The sequence below is a fragment of the Capsicum annuum genome, chromosome 12 (assembly GCF_002878395.1).
Source record: "Capsicum annuum cultivar UCD-10X-F1 chromosome 12, UCD10Xv1.1, whole genome shotgun sequence".
Lineage (NCBI taxonomy): Eukaryota > Viridiplantae > Streptophyta > Magnoliopsida > Solanales > Solanaceae > Capsicum > Capsicum annuum.
The window spans coordinates 231,590,091-231,606,401 of record NC_061122.1 but is presented as its reverse complement, the minus strand read 5'-3'; the positions used below and the strand labels follow the sequence as shown (position 1 = coordinate 231,606,401).

At 40.8% G+C, this 16,311-nt stretch overlaps 2 protein-coding genes and 1 long non-coding RNA gene across 4 annotated transcripts; 2 read left to right on the top strand and 1 right to left on the bottom strand.

The window, feature by feature from the left end:
- The first annotated feature begins 9,378 nt into the window (after positions 1 to 9,378).
- LOC107848803 lies at positions 9,379 to 11,057 on the top strand. Its single transcript, XM_016693540.2, has 2 exons — positions 9,379 to 9,521; positions 10,539 to 11,057. Exons 1-2 carry the CDS (start codon positions 9,426 to 9,428, stop codon positions 10,887 to 10,889), a joined length of 447 nt encoding a protein of 148 aa, XP_016549026.2. The 5' UTR covers positions 9,379 to 9,425; the 3' UTR covers positions 10,890 to 11,057.
- A 120-nt stretch (positions 11,058 to 11,177) lies between these two features.
- LOC124889487 lies at positions 11,178 to 12,976 on the top strand. Of its 2 annotated transcripts, none has more exons than XR_007048508.1 (2): positions 11,178 to 11,846; positions 12,753 to 12,976. It is a non-coding gene; the product is annotated as an uncharacterized LOC124889487 (long non-coding RNA). The 2 variants fall into 2 exon arrangements; XR_007048507.1 differs by lacking the exon at positions 11,178 to 11,846 and adding an exon at positions 11,887 to 12,495.
- A 129-nt stretch (positions 12,977 to 13,105) lies between these two features.
- On the bottom strand, positions 13,106 to 13,791 carry LOC107851418 (photosystem II 5 kDa protein, chloroplastic). The gene has a single exon (XM_016696418.2). The coding sequence runs from the start codon at positions 13,584 to 13,586 to the stop codon at positions 13,245 to 13,247; it is 342 nt and encodes a 113-aa protein (XP_016551904.2). The 5' UTR covers positions 13,587 to 13,791; the 3' UTR covers positions 13,106 to 13,244.
- Between the last annotated feature and the right edge of the window lie 2,520 nt (positions 13,792 to 16,311).

Here is a 16,311-nt window from a genome sequence, read left to right as displayed (position 1 = left end):
AAATAGCCACAAAAAATTAAATGGACCACACGGGGACGATCGCCAACCTCCCTAGCACGCCCCGGTCAATTTTTGGCCTACAGCACACCCGGACCCTGGGCTCACTCCCGAAACCGTGGGCTATAGCACACCAATTTGGCCCAAAAATAAGCCGTTTGTGCCGTTTTGCCTGTTAAGCCACCCAAATGGCCATGAAAAATTAAACAGAGCACACTGGGATGATCCCCAACCTCCCTGGCACGCCCCGGTCGATTTTTGGCCAAAAGCACGCTCGGACTCCGGGCCCACCACCAAAATAGTGGGCTGTAGCACACCGATTTGGCCTAAAATTGCCTCGTTCTTGTCGTTTTGAGTAGGTTGATTTTTGGCACACAGCATGCCCGGACCCCGGACACACCCCCAAAACGGTAGGCTATAGCACACCGATTTGGTCCGAAAATGCCCCGTTCGTGACATGTCGCCCCTTTGTCCACCCAAATAGCCACAAAAAATTAAACGGACCACACTAGGACGATCCTCAACCTCCCTGGTATGCCCCGATCGATTTTCGACACACAGCACGCCCGGACCCTAGGCCCACCCCTGAAACTGTGGGCTATAGCACCCCAATTTAGCCCGAAAATAACTCGTTTGCCCCATTTCTCCCATTTGTCCACCCAAATGGCCACGAAAAATTAAATGGACCACACCGGGACTATTCCCAACCTCCCTGGCAGCCCCGATCAATTTTTGCCCCACAGCACGCTCGAACCTCGGGCCCACCCCCGAAACTGTGAGCACACAAATTTTTCTAGAAAATGCTCCGTTCATGCCGTTTCTCCCATTTGTTCACCAATTTGGCCCGAAAATACCTCGTTCGCGCCGTTTTGCCCGTTTGTCCTCCCAAATAGCTATGGAAAATTAAACGGGCTACATGAAAAATTAAACGGACTACACTAGAATGATCTCCAACCGCCCTGGCATGCCCCAAATGATTTTTGGCCCACATCACGCCCGTACCCCGGGCTCACCCCAAAATCATCAGCTATAGCACACCGATTTGGCTCGAAAATACCCAACTCGTGCAAGTATGCCCGTTTGTACACCCAAATGACCACAAAAAGTTAAACGAACCACACTGGGACGATTCCTAACCTTCTTGGCACACCCCGGTCGATGTTCGTCCCACAAGATGCTCGGACCTCGAGCCCACCCCCAAAACCGGTGGATACGACACACTGATTTTGCCCAAAAATGCCCCGTTCGCGCCGTTTCACCCGTCTTATCCACCCAAATGGCCACAAAAAATTAAAGGGACCACACTGGGATGATCCCCAATCTCCCTGGCATGGCCCAGTCGATTTTTGACCCACAAAACACCCGGATCCTTGGCCCACCCGCAAAACAGGCTATAGCACATAGGTTTGGTCCAAAAATGCCTTGTTCGTGCCGTTTCGACCGTTTGTCCACCCAAATGGCCACGAAAAATTAATCGGACCACACTGGGACGATCCCCAGCCTCCCTAGCACACCCCGATCAACTTTTGGCCCACAACACGCTTGGACCCCGAGCCCACCACCAAAACCGTGGGCTATAGCACACCGATCTAGCCTAAAAATGCCCCATTCGCATCGTTTTACCTGTTTATCCTCTCAAATGGCCACGAAAAATTAAACAAACCACATTGGGATGATCCTCAATCTCCCTGGAACGCCCCGGTCAATTTTCCATCCACAACAAGCCCGAACCCTGGGCCCACCCCCAAAACATGTGGGTTATAGCACACCAATTTGGCATAAAAATGCCCTAGTTGTGCCATTTCGCCCATTTGTCCACCCAAATGGCCACAAAAAATTAAACGAACCACTCTAAGACAATCCCCTACCTCCTTGGCACGCCCCGTCCGATTTTTAACCCACAACACGCCCGGATCCCATGCCCACCCCCAAAACTATGGGCTATAACACACCGATTTGGCCCGAAAATACTCTGTTCGCACTGTTTCATCTGTTTGTCCACCAAAATAGCCACGAAAAAACAAACGGACCACACTGGAACGATCCCTAATATCCCTAGCATTCCCCGGTTAATTTTTGGCCCACAGCACGCCCGGACCCTGGGCCCACCTAAAAAATTATGGGCTATAGTACACCGATTTGGCCCGAAAAAGCTTCATTTGCGCCGTTTCACCCGTTTGTCCACCCAAATGGCCACGAAAAATTAAACGGACCACACTAGGATGATCCCCAACCTCTCTGACATGCCCCGATTGATTTTCTACCCACAACACGCCCGAACTCCAGGCCCACCATTAAAACCGTTGGCTATATCGCATCGATTTTGTCCAAAAATACCCCGTTTGAGCCATTTCGCTTATTAGTCCACCCAAATGGCCACAAAAAATTAAACGGACCACACTGGGATGATCCCCAACCTCCTTGGCACGCACCGATCGATTTTAAGCCAACAACACGCTCGAACCCTGGGTCTACCCCCAAAACCATAAGATATAACACACTGATTTGGCTAAAAAATGCCCCGTTCGCGCTATTTCGCCCGTTTGTCTTTCCTAATAGCCACAAAAAATTTAACGAACCATATTGGGTCGATCCAAAACCTTCCTGGCATGCCTCGATTAATTTTTGGCACACAGCACGCCCAGAACCTGGGCCCACCTCCAAAACTGTGGGCTATAGCACATCAATTTCGCTCGAAAATGCCCTGTTCGCGCTGTTTCGCCCGTTTGTCCACACAAATGGCCATGAAAAATTAAACGAACCACACTACGACAATCCCCAACCTTCCTGTCACGCCCAGGTCAATTTTTGGCCCACAGCACACCCGAACCCCAAGACCACCTCCTAAATCATAGGGTATAGCACACCAATTTAGCCCGAAAATACCCCGTTCGCACCATTTTGCATGTTTATCCTCCCAAATGGCCACAAAAAATTTAACGGGCTACACTGGGATGATCCCCAACCTTCCTGGCAAGCCCCGGTCAATTTTCAGGCCACAACACCCCTGGGCCCACCCCCAAAATCGTGGGCTATAGCACACCGATTTGGCTCAAAAATGTCCCGTTCGTGCTGTTTCGCCCGTTTGTCCACCCATACAGCCACGAAAAATTAAATGGATTAAACTGGGATAATCTCCAACCTCCCTGGCTCACCTCGGTGGATTTTTAACCCACAGCACGCTTGAACCCCGCACCTACCCCCGAAACCATGAGCTATAGCACACAGATTTATCTTGAAAATGCCCTGTTCGTGTAGTTTTGCCCGTTTGTCCACCCAAATGACGATAAAAAATTAAATGGACCACACTGGGATGATCCCCAACCTCTTTGGCATGCCCCGATTGATTTTCAGCTTATAGCACGCCTGAAACCCGAGCCCAACCCCGAAATCGTGGGCTATAGCACATCGATTTGGCCCAAAAATGCCTCGTTTGTGATGTTTTGCCCGTTTGTCCACCCAAATGGCCACAAAAAATTAAACGGACCACACTGGGATAATTCCCAACCTCGTTGGCACGTCTCGGTAGATTTTTAGCCCACAACATGTTTGGACCCCGGGCCTAGCCTCAAACTGTGAGTTATAGCACACTGATTTGGCTCGAAAAATGCCTCGTTCGAGCCGTTTCGCCCGTTTGTCCGCCCAAATGGCCACAAAAAACTAAACGAACCATACTGGGATGATCCCCAACCTCTCTGGTATGCCCCGACCCCAGGCCCCTGGCCCACCCCTGGAACCGTGGACTTTAACAAACCGATTTGCCCCAAAAATGCCCCGTTTACGTTGTTTCACCCCTATGTCCACCCAAATAGCCACAAAAAATTAAACGAACCACATTGGGATGATTCCCAACCTCCCTGGCACACTTCGGTTGATTTTTGGCCCACAGCACGCTCGAAACCTGGGTCCATCCCCAAAACCCTGGGCTATAACACTCCAATTTGGTCTGAAAATTCCTCGTTCTCACCCTTTTGCCCGTTTGTCCACCCAAATAGCCACAAAAAAACTAAACGGATAATACTGGAACGATCCCCAACCTCCCTGGCACACTTCGATCAATTTTCAGCCCACAATACGCTCGGACCCCGGGCCCACCCCCAAAACCGTGGTCTATAACACACTGATTTGGCCTGAACATGCCCCGTTCGCGCTATTTTACCTGTTTCTTCACCCGAATGGCCACGAAAAATTAAACGGACCACACTGGGACGATACCCTACCTCCCTGGCATACCCCGATCAATTTTTGGCCCACAACACTCTCGAGCCCCTGGCCCACCCCTAAAATCATGGGATATAGCACACCAATTTTGCTCGAAAATGGTCTGATCGCGTCGTTTCACCCGTTTGTCCCCCTAAATTGCCACAAAAAATTAAACAGACCACACTGAGATGATCCTCAATAACCTGGCATGCTCCGGTTGATTTTTGGCCCACAGCATGCTTGGACCTCGAGCCCACCACCAAAACAATGGGCTATAGCACACTGATTTGGCCCGAAAATGCTCCGTTTGCGCCGTTTTGCCTGTTTGTCCACCTAAATGGCTATGAAAAATTAAACGGACAGCACTGGATTGATCCCCAACCTCCCTGGCATGCCCCGGTTGATTTTCGGCACACAGCACGCCCGAACCACAGGCCCACACCCAAAATCGTGGGCTATAGCACATCGATTTGGCCTAAAACGCCCTGTTCGAGCCGTTTCACCCATTTGTCCACCCAAATGGCCACGAAAAATTAAACGGACCACAATGGGAGGATCCCCAACCTCCCTGGCATGCCCTGATTGATTTTTGGTCTACAGCACGCTCGGACCCCGGGCCCACCCCCGAAACCACGGGCTATAGCACATAAATTTGGCCTGAAAATGCCCTATTCACGTCGTTTCGCCCGTTTGTCCACCCAAATTGCCACGAAAAATTAAACGAACCACACTAGGATGATCCCCAACTACCCTGGCATGCCCAGGCCAATTTTTAGCCCACATCAGGCAAGGACCTCGGGCCCACCCCTAAAACCGTGGGCTATAACACACCGATTTAGCCCAAAAATGCCCGTTCGCACCGTTTCGTCCGTTTGTCCACCCAAATGGCCAAAAAAATTAAACTGACCACACTGGGTCAATCCCCAACCTCCCTGGCATACCCCGATCGATTTTCGGCCCCCAGCACGCCCAAGCCCCGAGCCCACCCCTAAAACCGTGGGCTATAGCACACCGATTTGTCTTGAAAATGTCCCATTCGTGTCGTTTCGACCATTTGTCCATCCAAATAGCTACAAAAAATTAAACGGATCACACTGGAATGATCCTCAACCTCCCTGGCATGCCCCAGTCAATTTTTGGCCTACAGCACGCTCGGACCCTGGGCCCACCCCCAAAACCGTGGGCTATAGCACACCAATTTGGCCCAAAAATACAACCTTACCCTACGACATAAAACACCAAAAACACGTACTTAGCTATTGTAATTTAGTTTTAAAAGCTCTTAACCCTCTTTGTTTCCAAGAACAAACTTAGGGTTTCTTCTCAATTAACTTTAAGACCCCATTACACCCTCCACAAGATATTCAAGAATTATGACTCCCAATCCAAGAACATTCAAGAAAGGTCAATTGTCTTTCAAGATTCAAGCACCAAGGTATGTGTAGTGTTCATCCATGGATCCCTTTCATCCATGGAGCTCAAGAATCATGTTTTAAATAATGAATTGTGATTATCTTGTTGTGGTATGATTATGTTCATGTTGATGGTTGTTATTTGGGTTTCAAGAGAGTATATTAATCTATTTTCATGAAGTATGTGAGCATGTTAGTTGAAATCCATGAATTTGGGTGGTTTGATATTGCTAAATTAATAAGTACACCTATGCCCAAAATTGTGCATGTAAGGTGTTTGATGAAATGCCTAGAATGATAAAAACAATGTTTTCATGACTCAATAGTGTTTAAATAACAAGCCTATGCTCTATCCCTTTTTATTCAACATGAATTCCATGCTATGGTTGTGTGTTGATTGTTGTGATATGGAATGCTCATGACATTGAAGTTATGTAAATGATTACATGTCATATGCATTCCCTTCCATGTATAAGATGTTGTAAACCATTTGTAGTATGAAATCCCCTACTTATGGCATTATGAATTGTGAACTTTGTTTCTATGATCAAGAAGTGTCATGTGGTGTCAGTTTTCTTTCATTGAGTCTTGGGGGTACTTGTACCCAAAAAATATAGTTGTGTACCTAGAGCCAGTGTCATGTTTCCACGATATCCACGGTCAAGCCATGTTCAGTAGAATTCAGTCAGTCATGTGACTCAAGAAATCTCAGTAATCTCAGGAGCTCAGCTAACTATCAGATATTAGTAGTATTCCATCAATTAATGAAATTCAATAAACTCAGTCCGTGTATAGTCAGTTAATCATGTTCAGTCTCTTTAGATGGGAGTAGAAATTAGCACCAAGTGAACCCAAGGATGGGAACACACACTGTCAGATGAGGGTGTGATTCTTAGCAGTCATCCTTGCATTCCAGAACTATGTAGCCAGCATAGGTTGAGATATCAATACTATCAGATGAGGGTTGATGATGTGGATAAGCACTGTCAGATGAGGGCCCCACCATTTTCTTTTAGTGACACTGTCAGATGAGGTTACCCACAGCTTGTCTTTACCAGTGGCGCGGTATTGACACCCTTATAGTCAGGGCAGAGATTGGACCCCAGCTTAGCTATAATAGCATATATGGGGCATGTTGGTTAAATAACTACTTCCTACAATTTCAGTATCAGTCTCAGTAAAAGAACTCAGATAGTTTTTCAGATTTTAGGACTGTCAGCTACAGTCGACTCAGATACCGTACGGAACCCAGATAGTTCCATTAGATTCAGGACTATCAGATACACTCACCTATGTTATCAGTTATATCAGTCATGTTAGATATCAGTACACACACATTATCAGTATACAGATTCAGTTATGATGTTCTCACGATTTTAGTTACTATGTATTCATGTATGTATTCTCACATTCATAATAGTCAGTCAGATATTATTGTTCATGCATATAAACCCCATGCATTCAGCCTACCTCACTTGCATACTCAGTACATTCAAACGTACCGATGCATTTGTGCTATGGTGTTTCTTTTTATTTTACACCATAGGTTCAGAGACACGACTTCTAGATCAGCAACAACAGTAGCATTTCAGTACTCCGAGTTTTAGCTGTGAGTCCTCATTCTCTGAGGACGTGATCGTATTTCATCATTTCAGTATTTAGTTTCTTTCAGTAATGGAGTTAGTTAGGGACATGTCCCATCAACTCCTTATTTAGACAGTAGAGGCTTTCCAGACTATCATGTTTCAGACTTCAGCATTTCAGTTTTATTTTGGTATTGTGATACCACTTTATTCAGACATTGTTATTATTTAGATTTTGTTCAGTATTGAACCTTATGGCCTTTAGTTTATGTTTCCGCATTTATATACATATATTATGCAGTGTACAAGTACAGATATCTGTCATGGGTTAGCTTGTGATCCTTTGGGGTCATGAGCATCGTGTAGCATTCCAGGCACTAGGCTCGGGGCGTTACAGATGCCTACCACCTATCAGCTCTCACCGGACCAGGGCTAGAATGGATGGAAAGATCAAATCACCTAGTGTTTATCTCTATTGGGAATTGAACCTGAGACCTCATGGTGATCAACCCAACTTCATTGAATCACTAGGCTACATTCTTGGATGCTTATTCTTTTAATATTTAATTTCAACAGAAAATGTTGTTAGGGTTTTGCCTGATTTTCTTACCAAGTTTAAGTTTTACTTTTTTTGAAAGAAAAATAAAAGTAATATCATAATTACTTTTTACTTTTTCTGAAAGGAAAATATAATTCTTTTTCACTTAGGTGGGTGTCTTATTTTCGATGTCCTATTTCTTATCTCTTATTCCATATTACGCTTATTTATCTTATTTCATATTGCTCTGATTTTTATTTTATTATGTCTTATTCCTTATTTATGTTATGCCATCCATCCTGCTTCATGTTTCATTACGCTCTTGTTTACTATCCTTTATCTTGAGCCGGAGGTCTATCAGAAACAACATCTCTACTTCTTCGGAGTTAGCGGTATAGACTGCGTACATTTTACCCTCCTCAGACCCCACTTTGTGGGAATACACTGGGTTTATTGTTGTTGTTGTATTTGACTAAAATTTTGAAATGCTATAAATAAAAGACATCCCTTCTCATACAATAATAGAATAGTATCCACAATGTAATCGTTTGTAGTCGTTTTAAGAGTCTTGTTTAGAGGGAGATTTTCTCCCAACGCTTTTTATGTTTTCTTTAATATTAGTTTTCATGTGTAAGCCAATTGGCCAAACCATATCAATAATATGTATTTTTAACATTGTTTTTGTGTCGTCTGAATTATCGTCTACATGATTTGCAAACTTTAAGCTTCCGCATGACGTCCTCTCGATTTCGAACCCAACAAATGTTGGAGTAACCGATAAGGTTGTTGTCACGAGACCAAGAGGCTACAAATTCAAATCGTGGAAACAACATCGTGTAGAAATGCAAGGCAAGACTGCGTACGGTAAACACATGCATAGCGGAAGTTTTAGTGCATCGGATTGTTTTTTATTTATTTTATTTTATTTTTAGTAATAACTTTATCGAAGGGTATAGTTGTCTTCGTATGGAATGTAGGTTACGGTTACGGAGTCGAGTCGTGAGAGTATTTAGTAAGTATTGCGTTATGATAGACTGTATATATCACATCTTTTGCAGTGTGGCCTTGCCCTTTATTCGAACCCTACCAATGCGGGATATTTTGTAAATTGTACGCCGAGTTGTCCTTTTAATCACTTAATACATTTCACTTAATATTCCTTCAGAATTTCAATTAAAGATTATAATTAACTATATAATTTGTGCACCGAGCTACTCTTAATACATTTGACATGATATTCTTATCTGGTACCTGTTGCTGATTGGAGGTGACAGATGGTACCTGTTGCTGATTGGAGGTGACAGATATTCCGTAAAACTAGTCAACGTACGCGCAAGTTGATTCGAATACCACGATTATCGAAAAAAAAAAAAGAAATTCTTTCTTGCTATACAAATAAGAGAAAACAACTATTTTATTATTTTAGTACATTATTACGTATTTAAGTAATTCAACCTTTTTAATTTTGGAGTTCTTTTTTTTATTTCAATAATAATATCAATTAATGGGAAATAATTAATTTCTTGCTTCCCAATCCTTGTTAGCATAGGACTCATCATATAATTATTTGCTATATATATTTGGTTCTTTGTTCTCCACTCAAAACGTATTATTATTATACTTCTTGTTTTCATCAAATTAATTAAATTGCTCACTTTAATTTCTTCTTTGCAAAAAAGAAGAATAATTAGCATGGCAATTTATAATACTTCTGATGAACAGACACAATATTTAGAAGATGTAATTGATGAACAGGCAGAATATTTAGAAGATGTAATTGAAAGTCAGGTACTACTAATCTTTAATTGCCTTTTTTAATTAGGTTTTCTAGTTTTTTGTTGCAACTTACCGACAATATGACCTTAGAGAGAAGCGTGTGGAGGATACGGGTAGAAGATTAGTAGGAAGGAGAACTAATGATATGATCTTAGACAGGAATGCATGAAGGACACGGGTAGAATAGAAGGCTGGTAGGAAGGAGCACACGTGTTATCTAACATGTGGAGATGCTGGGAGAAGGTTGATAGGAAAGAGCACCGACGTTATGACCTTTGACAGAAATGTGTGGAGGACAAGGGTAGAAGGTTAGTAGGAAAGAGCGAGCACCAATGATATGACCTTAGAGAGAAAGGTGTGGAGGACGCAAGTAGAAGGATAGTAGGAAGGGGTGCGTCCATGCTAGCAGAGGCGGACTTACGTTAACTCGACGCGGAATGAATATAATTACATAAAAAATATACGAAAATAGGTATAAAACATATAAAAGCACCCACTAAAATCAGATGTGTCAGGTTCGAACCTCGTTGAGGTGATTTTTTATTTATTTACTTTTTAATCTTTTAAGCATCCACGATCCTTAATCTTGGGTCCATACCACTGCATACTAGTATAGCTAGGAGTGTTTTGTTTTGTTGGGTAGTCGTAGTGCTACGTTTATAGTTTCTTGTTCTTGAGGTTTTTGCTGTAACATGACTCAAATTTGCGGGGGTCTTATGATTCCTTCGACTATTTATTATTGTATTTCTATGGCGTATATTTGTCTAGCTGGACCACTGTGATACACGTCCACTGGCGTGTAAGCGTCTGAAGTGGTCCAACCGGACAAATATATGCAACAGAAATACGATAATAAATAATCGAGGGGAGTATAGACCCCACAAAATTGAGGTGTGTTAGAACAAATTTTGTCAAAGTTTAGGTATATTTCTGACTCTTTTTCGATACTTTTATAACCTATTTTAAAAGAAATTCTTTGGATGTTGAATACTAATTTTTTTTTTTTTTTTTTTTTTTGAAAATTTGTAGGGTTTTTATGTGATGAACAATTGTGGACGGGAAATTCCATGTGGGATAATGAAAATTGATGAGAATTCTGAAGTTTTTGGTCAAGCAAAAAAAGCAGCTATTTTTGCAGTTGATAAACACAATATTGAGAAATTGGAAAATTCATCAATATTGAAATTTATGAAGATTATTAATATTAATTTTGAACCTACTGCTGGTGCAATTTATTACATAACTTTTGCAGCTTTGGATTATTCTTCTGGAAATATTTTTCATTATCAAGCTAAAGTATGGGAAAAAATCAACACTGGTTACAAAGTTGAGATGTTTCAACTTGCTCCTTATGTGCCAAAATTCTCAGGTAATTATTAATAATATATATATATTAACTTGGCTTCGATCAGCATTTGTATCCTCCAACTTTGAGTGTACATGTCCTACTTGGCGTCTCACGTGAATAGCCACGTAAGATGCGTGTGTATACTTAACTTTAGGGCGTGTGTCAGTGTGTGTATACTGGCTTCGATCGGCATTTGTATCCTCCAACTTTGAGTGTACATGTTCTACTTGGCGTCTCACGTGAATAGCCACGTCGGATGTGTGTATATACTTGTTCAACTTTAGGACGTGTGTATACTGGCTTCGATCGGCATTTGTAGCCTCTAACTTTGAGTGTACATGTTCTACTTGGCGTCTTACGTGAATAGCCACGTCGGATGCGTGTATATACTTGTTCAACTTTAGGACATGTGTGTATACTGGCTTCGATCAACACTTGTATCCTCCAACTTTGAGTGTACATGTCCTACTTGACGTCTTACATGAATAGCCATGTAGGATGCGTGTGTATACTTGTTCAACTTTAGGACATGTGCGTATAGTTATTCAACTTTATACAAGTTTAATTATCTCGTTGTGCGAGCCCAAAATTGGAGGATATAGATGTTAACGGAGACCAAGTTAAAAGGCGTATTATGTATTATGCCTATTTTTTTTTTATTTTCTACTGCTCGGTATTCGGTACCTGATATGGAATCCGACTATTTCAAATTGATGTTTTCCTACCAAAGACGATTTTATATTAGGGCTCGAACAAAAACTTTTGATTAAAAATGAAGGAATACTTATGGCTCCACCGTATTGAATTTTCTTTTTAAAAATAAAAAATTATTTAAAACCATATGGCATTTTCTTATGATCCTCTAACAATTTTGTTTTTTTACTGCAGAAAGTGAGGAAGAGAATAATTTCTGTATTAAGGTTAATAATTTGCAGGAGTGGATGGATGAAAATTATCTTTATTACAAGTGCTGCTACAAATTCAAAAAGGTACTTATAATTTTTTTAAAAACTAATTTCTGTTGTATCTTTCTTCATATTCATATATTGATTTTTCGAGTGTTTATCGAAAATAACTAAATATACGATCTTTGTATTATACTCGATATGTTATTGTATTCATATACTATTTTATCGAGAGTCTATCGAAAATAACCTCTCTACCTCTAAGGTAGTGGTACGATCTGCATACACCCTATCCTCCCAGACCTCACTATGTAGGAATACATGGGATATTTTGCTATTTTTGTATATTCATATATTAATTTTTTGAGGGTGTATCGGAAACAATCTCTCTACCTCTAACATAGTGGTACGGTCTTGGTGCATTCTATCCTCCATTGATCCTACTTTGTGGAATTATACTCAGTATATTATTGTTGTTGTATTCATATATTATTTTATCGAGAGTCTATCGGAAACAACCTCTGTACCTCTAAGATAGTGGTACAATCTTGATGCATTCTATCCTCCTTTGATCCTACTTTATGAAATTATACTCGATATGTTGCTGCTGTTGTTTTATTTATATATTATTTCATCGAGAGTCTATCGGAAACAACATCTCTACCTCTAAGATAGTGGTACGATCTTGGTGCATTTTATCCTCGTGTGATCCTACTTTGTAGAATTATACTCGGTATGTTGTTGTTGTTGTTGTATTCATATATTATTTTATCGAGAGTCTATCGAAAACAACCTCTACCTCTAAGATAATGGTACGGTCTGCGTAAACTTTACCCTCCTCAGACCCCGCCATGTAGCAATATACACCATATATGTTGCTGTTTTTGTAAATTCATATATTATTTTCAGACTTGCAAGTACAATAATTATATAAATTTTCTAATGTAAATTTTTATTAATTAACTAATATTTTTTTATTATTATTTTCAGTTTGTTTCTGTGGAGGTGATTAGAGATGAAGAAACTGGAAAATCAATGGGATATGGTTTTCTTAATTTCAAAAATAATTCAGCAGCAATGGAATTTTCAGAGAGAAATGAAGAAAAGCAAATGCCATATTCCAACCAAATTTACTCATTGTTCTTTGGAAAAAAATAATTTTTATTAAAGGATTATGTTTTCATATATATATTAATCATTTATTGATGACTAAATTTGTAGCTAATTTTATTTTTGATAATTATGAATTTCGAATTTTACATTAATTTGCCCTTAAAGATTTGTCGATTATATAAAATAGAGAAACACATATATATACATAAAAGAAAAACAATTCAATTTAAGGGAAATCGAAATATACTAATTTTGCATGAGAAAGTTTTACAATATCTTTATTTATTTTTGTTTTTCATTTTTCCAAATTAATAAAAAGCATAGCATAAGTACAAGAAAATAAATAGACACACAAACTTGGCCTTGATCTTAAGTTGCATCACGGCAAATTCTAGCTGTTGGATTTGAGACACAAACTTGAAAGTACTTCTTCTTGGCTTCCGGTGAGCCGCGCTTCGGCTCAGGTTCATCAGCCAGGGCGGCCCCTGCTACTGAACATGCAGCAGCGGCCGCCATGCCAAAGAACAACTCCCTACGACCACCGACGTTGTTGATCTCTTTTTTGTTGCTCATAACGATATTTTCACCCTCAGACGTGTTAGAGCTAGCCTTAACCATGACAACCCTAGGGCGTGTCGCGGCTGGGGCTCTAGCCAGGGCCGCGACCGAGCCGCCGGAGGCCAATGAGGTTGTCATTGTCATTGAAGCCATTAGATCAACTCAATTGGACTAGCTAGTTGATTTCTCTTGTTGCAAAGAGAAATGGTTTGGTGTGTGTGTTAAAAATAAATGTCAATTGCCATTGGAATGTCTTATCCATTTTCTTATCTACACTTAGTGTTGATAGCCAATGAACTTTTGCCACTTGGCAATCTCAATCTTGATTTTGTAAAAAATATTTGTGGATGATTTTGTCCCAAATTGTCTTTTCATGTTTTTTTGGCTCTTCAAATATTCATTGGTTACTAATATTAAAGTTTATTCAACCATTTATCCATTGATTATTTTATCTATTGAAGAGTAAAAATTGTAAACAATAAAGTTGCATATAATAAGCTCTTGTAGTTCGATTTTTTTTTCTTGATCCCACGCATAGTAGGAGCTTTAGTGATGGGGCTGCCTTTTTAGTTACTCCAACTATAGTAAAGAGATAAGCATCCAGTACCCCCTCGAACTATGCCTTAAGTTGCTACGACACACTCCAATTTCACATGGATCTTATAATCTCTGAACTCAATTTTAGCGTATTTTTATCACTTTTGTGTTGACATAACACCTTTATTACATAAAAATAGGATCCACGTCAAAGGTGCCACTTCAGCTAAAAAGGGTGATAAAAATACACTAAAATTGAATTCAGGGGTAATAGGATCCTTGTAAAATGGGAGTGTCGTAGCAACTTAAGGCATAGTTTGAGGGGGTACTGGATGCTTTACTCTAAAGTAAAAGAATTCATAGCCTACCTAAGGTACAGTTGCGTACTACAATAGACCCTTCTGGTCCGGTCCTTCTCCTGTCTCCACGCGTTGTGGGAGCTTTAGTGCATCGAGCTATTCTTTTAGCTACTCCGACTACAGTAAAGAATTCAAAGCCCCATATAGATCGGCCCCATTAGGCCGATCTAAAAGCTGGCATATACGTTCAGCAGAACTCAATCGTTGTAGCTCAAATCCTGTATTTCGTACTAAGAAATTCACTAAATATGTACAGGAACAACCGCGAAAGCAACAACACGCGAATGAATCAAACTATACTGTCTAAATTCGTCTAACTTGATCATCCCATTCAACGCGTATGTTACCTTCCTCATACTCGAATGACTACCTGTTGAGTCGCGGTTTTACACTCTCCCCGATGAACTGTTCCAGCTGATCAGAGATTTCAACGGGCAAACCAGAAGCCTCGACAACAATTACTTTGTTACTGCATCGCGAAAATACAAATGGTTCTCTAGGTACTGCACTTCTTGATGTACGAAGCTTGTCTCTGAACATCGAAAGTAAAACAAACACGAAACACATTCAGAAGACAGAAAATTTCGCGGTTCTAACAGAATGTTAACGCAGTTTTAGATGAGTTCATCGACACAAGGTATGACGCTGTCCTGATAAGAGGACGTGTTTTGGATAGATGCAGAGCCAGGATTTGGAGTTTATGGGTTCAGGGTTCTAATCTTTTACGTTATGGAAAAAGTAGCAGCTAACTATGTAGCTACAACGACAACTTACCCGGTGTAGTCCCACAAAATGTGGTCTCCCAATTAAGGGTAGAGCGGACGCAGACCTTACTCCTACCTCAGAGGTGGAGAGGTTGTTTCCGAGTAGCTAGATCCTTGGCTCACGAAAAACAAGTCCAAAGAAAGAAAAGTACAAGAAACAACAGATAATAACAAAACAACAGATAGTAACATAACAAATATGATAATCGAGGTATAAGCAATCAACAGATAGTAACAGAAATTGAACGACGAGTCAAAAAAAGGTGAGTATAGAGTGATCTTACATTTCCTTCTCGAGCTATTCCCTTATGAACTCTTTTGTATGTGCAGTTGTTTTATCAACCTTGTTGCACAGTAGAAGTACTGGAATCTTTTTCTTGACCACGGTTTCTTTCGTCAGTATTTCATACAGGTACCTTTTACGCGAAGTTAACATGTTAGAATCAGTTATCAAGAATATAATCTATATGGAGATCGATGAATAGCAAAGCGCAAGTACTCTGCAGTAGGATGAGTGTGGTAAAAATTTCTCCGAATCCACCAGGAACACAATGCCTGCTGCTTGAGGCGAAAACTTATCTAGTTTTGGACATATACGAGAATGCAATGGAACATCAGCAACGCGAACAGGTCTGTTTTTTCTCTTCTGCGGCCAAATAGAAACAGGTTCAATGAGCTGAATTTCGATGTCCATTTGCAGAAAAAACAATGAAAGACGACAGAGGTGGTTGTTAGTACCTTGTATGTCTCAGCGCGTAGTATAAAACTGTCTTCATTTGGTTCCATCGATGTCACGGTACCCTGATGAGCTGAGCCATCACTAAGCTGTAACATTCAGCGAAAAGTATGAAAGTCACCTAACCTCTTTAACGAGTTCAAGAAGTCCTCAATCATTGATATAATGGCAATTACCTTCTCGAAAAGGAAAGTTTTGCCGCTACCACCAAGCCCAGCGAGTAAAATCGTACTAGATGGTGTATGTTTAAAAATGCACACTGCAAAAAACAGCAGCGTTGATTAAGGATCACTAAAGCGAACAAAAGTGACATACATGATTCAGTCATAGAAGTATAGTTAAACGTAAAACAACTATACTATAAGTCCCCCATACCGCGCAAATAGGACAGCGGAGAACAAGGTCTTGTAAGTCAAGGATGATCATAATTCAATGGCATGTAGTTCTTTTCTATCTCTAGTTCTCCATGAATCCTTCGTTGA